The 3,970-nt window shown below is 65.5% G+C and overlaps 1 protein-coding gene across 1 annotated transcript in view; it reads left to right on the forward strand.

Moving 5' to 3' along the window:
• The first annotated feature begins 1,781 nt into the window (after window positions 1-1,781).
• Window positions 1,782-3,970, forward strand: part of EFNA2 (ephrin A2) — a 14,740-nt gene continuing 12,551 nt past the window's right edge. The window contains exons 1-3 of the mRNA XM_040461702.1: window positions 1,782-1,791; window positions 1,885-2,601; window positions 3,424-3,574. Coding sequence (XP_040317636.1) covers window positions 1,782-1,791; window positions 1,885-2,601; window positions 3,424-3,574 — 878 coding nt within the window. The remainder of the gene's footprint in view (window positions 1,792-1,884; window positions 2,602-3,423; window positions 3,575-3,970) is intronic.

Genomic DNA, 3,970 nt, shown 5'->3' on the forward strand with positions numbered 1-3,970 from the left:
TGGTCTGCTTCCCTAGGCATCTCTCTTGGCCTTCCCACACTCCAAATCTCACGTTTCACCCTTCTCCTGTGCTGACCAGTTGCTGCCTCCAGGAAGTCCTCCCTGACTGCTCCTCCCATGCTGTTCTTTGGGAGGGTCCCGTACTGAGGGCCCAGCAGGTCCTCTGGGGAAGGTGGCAAAAATGAGGCCATGCCCCAGAGATGTCCCCCACGCCCTGCTCTTCTCGCTCTGGCTCTTTCTCCACGTGTTGGGCCCCCCCCCCCCCACCGTGGGTCTCTCCACTCGTCTTTGTCTCTCTGTTTTTGTCCTTGCGTTTCTTTCTCTGACTCTGAACCTCCTTTGTGTTTCTCTCCATCTGCGTGGTCTCTTTCACTGGGTCTTGGTTTCCGTCTGTCTCTCTGCGTCAGACCCACTGGGACACGCTTTTAACAGGCACGCAGACACCGTCCCCGGCTCTCCCGCCCTGTGATCTGCGCCCCCTTCCCACAGCTCTGAGCGATTTTTCGAGCTTCAAAAGGCACGTTAATTACTCTAATGAGGTCAGGAGAGACCCCGCGCTCTGCCATCCGGAGCTGGGAACACACTGCCTGTCCCCCGTCCCCCGCCCCAAGCCCGGCCGCCACGCGCCCACCCCAGTCCGGGCGGGGTGGGTGCCCTGCCCGCTTCCCGGCCCTCTTGCCTGTCAGCAGCGGTCTCCGCGCCCCCCCCCCGCCCCCCGCCCCCCCAGCGTTAGTGCCGAGTAACCGGCAGCCCCCGCCCGCCGAGGTTAATGCACTGTTAGCAGGAAGTTCTCAGCGGCTAAAAGCCAGGAGAGGGGCCCGTCAGCCCGGGATGAAAGGGGGGCCCCTGTGTGCACGCGGGCGAGCGCGGGAGGGGCTTTCTGTGCTCACAGGCAGGCCCGGTACACGGCGCAGACGCTCACGTGTGGGAGGCACACAGGACGTGCACATGCACTCGTGTTCGCACACGGGGGTCACCGCAGCGGGTCCCTAGCCTGTGCCAGGTCGGGGGGTCCAGACCCACGGCCCAGGCCCCTCCCGGCCCCTCCCGGTACCTCGATTGCCCCGCAGGCCACCACACATGCTGGACGCGGCCAGCGGCCAGGTTGGAGTCTCGGGCTCCTGGTTGACGACTCGCTGTGCAGCTTGAGACCCGGGCCTGACCCCGGCCTCAGTCGCCCGTCTGAGAAACAAGGACAGGTGGGAGCTGGGCCCGCGTCAGCCGTCAAGGCGGGGCGTCTTCCTGGGACCTGGGGGGCTCCTCTGCTGGCTCCACTCTTTGCACCTGCCGCGCGGGGAGGAGTGGGGCCTCGGAAGACCACCAGAGCCGGAGCGGCAGGTACATTCGGTCCCTTTGGTTATTTAGTGAGACGCTTCCGCCACGCGGTTTTAGCTTCTTCTCTGGCACTGCGGCCTCTGAAGGTGCAAGGGTGTCGGACACTGACCCCAAGCCGTGGGGACTCGCCCTGCGGGCCAGGGGTCGGCCGGCAGCAGGCAGCAGGTGCTGGACCAGGGGTGACAGACACAGGCTAGGAGCCAAGTCTGAGCTTGGCCTTGGCAGGACCCTCCCCAAGTCTGGAGCAGACCCCCCAGCCCGAGAGTGCAGAGCAGGGTGGACAAGGGCAGACCCCATCGGAGACCCTGTCCTGGATCTGAGCCCAGGGCTGACAGCCGACCCTGAATGACCCCTGACTTTCACTGAGCCTTGAACCCCAGACTGACCCCTGTCCCCAAAGTAAACCTGATCTCTGACCCTTGACTCCAGAGGAAGCTTACTCCAGAATGACCCCTGGCCCCAGCTGACCCCCCCCACACACACACACACAGTGGCTGTGCCTGGAGGCTGGGGTGGCCACTGGCCCTGGAAGGGGACAGGGCCTCCTAGGTGCCCACAGTGGCCCCCCTGCGGGGCAGGAGTCCCCTGGAGCAGCGGGTCCTGTGCCCCCACCCCCACCTTGCCTGGGGCCAGGCCTTGGAGCTGCCCTGCCCTCCCCTCCCCAGGGCCCCGCCTCCAGGAGCGCCGGCGGGCTCAGGGAGGTTGAATGGGGGACGCGCGCCTTTGTTCCTGTCCCTGCTCTGGCTCTGACCTTGAGAGAGAGACAAGAACAGAAGGAAAACAGAGCTTCAGCTCAAATCCGCCCGGCAGCGGCAGTGGCGTGGCGGCTCTTGCCTTGGTGGCCCCTGCATGCAAATGAGCAGCCCCATTGCCCGGCCTTCGCCGAGGCGTCCTCCCTGTGTGGTGTGCCCTTTCTGTTTCCCTTACCCCCTGCAGGCTCACGTCCTGCTGGCTTTGACAGAGGAGACCCCAGCCCCAACTGTGAGGTCCCATCAAGTGGGACAGCAGTGGGAGCTTCCAGAAGGCGGGACACTGGGCTGGGCCAGGCCCGCTGGCGCCCCTGGGCTTGTGGCTCCACCTCCGTAGCTGTGCAAGGGGGACTTCCTCACCGGGGGCCACCACCACCCTTGTGCTCTCCAAAAGGGCCAGACCCGTCATCCTGGGCTGAGCTGGGCCTGTGTTGCTGGAAGCCCAGGCCCTCACGCCAGGGGTATCCGGAGAGTCTATTTGAAGGGCCAGCCCTGGGACTCGGGTACCCGCAGTCAGGTAAGAGCACAACACCCAGGACAGGCAGGCTGAGTTCTCCAGGGGACAGAGGACCAAGAACCTCCTCGTGGCGGGGGCGGGGGGGGGGGGGGGGGGGGGGGGGGCGCGGCACAGGCAGGGACCGGCCTTGACGGATGATCAGAATTTGAATGGCACAAAAAAGGCAGGTACTCTCAGGGCACAGCCTGAGCAAAGGTTGGGAAGGGGTGGGGGGGGGGAGAAACTCAGGCGTCGTGTGGTGTGTGCCCCCCAACACCCTGGAGGTACGTGGCTGGCGTGGGCCCATCCACTTTGCTGGGGTGAAGGTTAGTTTGCCGGTCTCTGGCCTCTAATGGTTCCTGTTACGAGGACCTGCAACATCCCCTCCCGTGGGGACCTTCTAGTTCAAGGGCTCTGGTCTCACTCTCACCAGGCCTGGGCAAGTGAAACAAGTCCAGAGAGGTGGACCCCAGCTGGGCCCCACTGGCAGTTTCCAGCCAGCACTTGGTGACAGAGTACCTCTATAAACTCAGAGTCTGGTGACAGAGGCTGTGGCATGCATAAGACTTGAAAACGAAGGAACAGGCCCCCAGTGAGCTCCCCAGGAACGACCACTCTGGGCCTCCGCTGAAGCCGTGCACTGTGCCCAGATGCCCTTCTCTGTCTTGCTCCGGGGTCGGATTTCATCTGTGTATGGACTTCATCTGCTGTTGGCCTGGATCCCACCTTGGGCGGCTTGGATCCCACCTTGAGTGGCTCGGGCAGATCCCTTGTGTAGTGGGCACCTGTTCTGTGCCCCCCACGCTCAGGAGCTGAAGCAGAGACTCTTGCTCCATTTCCCAGGAGAGGAAACAGAGGCCCACAGAGGACAAGTGACTGCCCTGAGGTCCCCCAGGGAGGCAGTGGTGGACCAGCCTTTGGACTCGGGCCAGCATGTGCCGAAAACACCTGGCCAGGAGGAACAGGGAGGCGTGAAGCTGGTTAGTTCGCCTAGGTTAGGATTCGGGGTCTGGGTTGGAATGACTGAATGACGTCGGGACGGAGAGGGGGTGAGGCGTCTCTGTGCCTCCTCCTGTCCCGGGGGCCAGGCTCCACAGACCGCCTTGCTGTCCTGAGGGAGAGGAGCGCAGGGGACCCTTGTGAGGATGATGGGGGCGGTGGTGGTGGCTCGAGGCCCCCCGGAGGTGGGCGTCTCCGGGGGGCCCGGGGGAGGGCAGGACCCCAGGGCTGCCCACGGCAGGCCCGGGGGGGGGGGGGGGGGGGGCCGGGGGGGGGGCAGGGGGGGGGCCATCCCCCCACCCCCGCCCGGCCCCCGCGTGGCCGGGGCACGGCAGGAGGGGGCGCCCGCGGCCCTCCCGGCGCTCGGGCGGGACAAAGGCCGGAGCCCCGG

This window comes from Herpailurus yagouaroundi, unplaced genomic scaffold, assembly GCF_014898765.1.
Source record: "Herpailurus yagouaroundi ecotype Mexico unplaced genomic scaffold, PumYag 295, whole genome shotgun sequence".
In the NCBI taxonomy this organism is placed as follows: domain Eukaryota; kingdom Metazoa; phylum Chordata; class Mammalia; order Carnivora; family Felidae; genus Herpailurus; species Herpailurus yagouaroundi.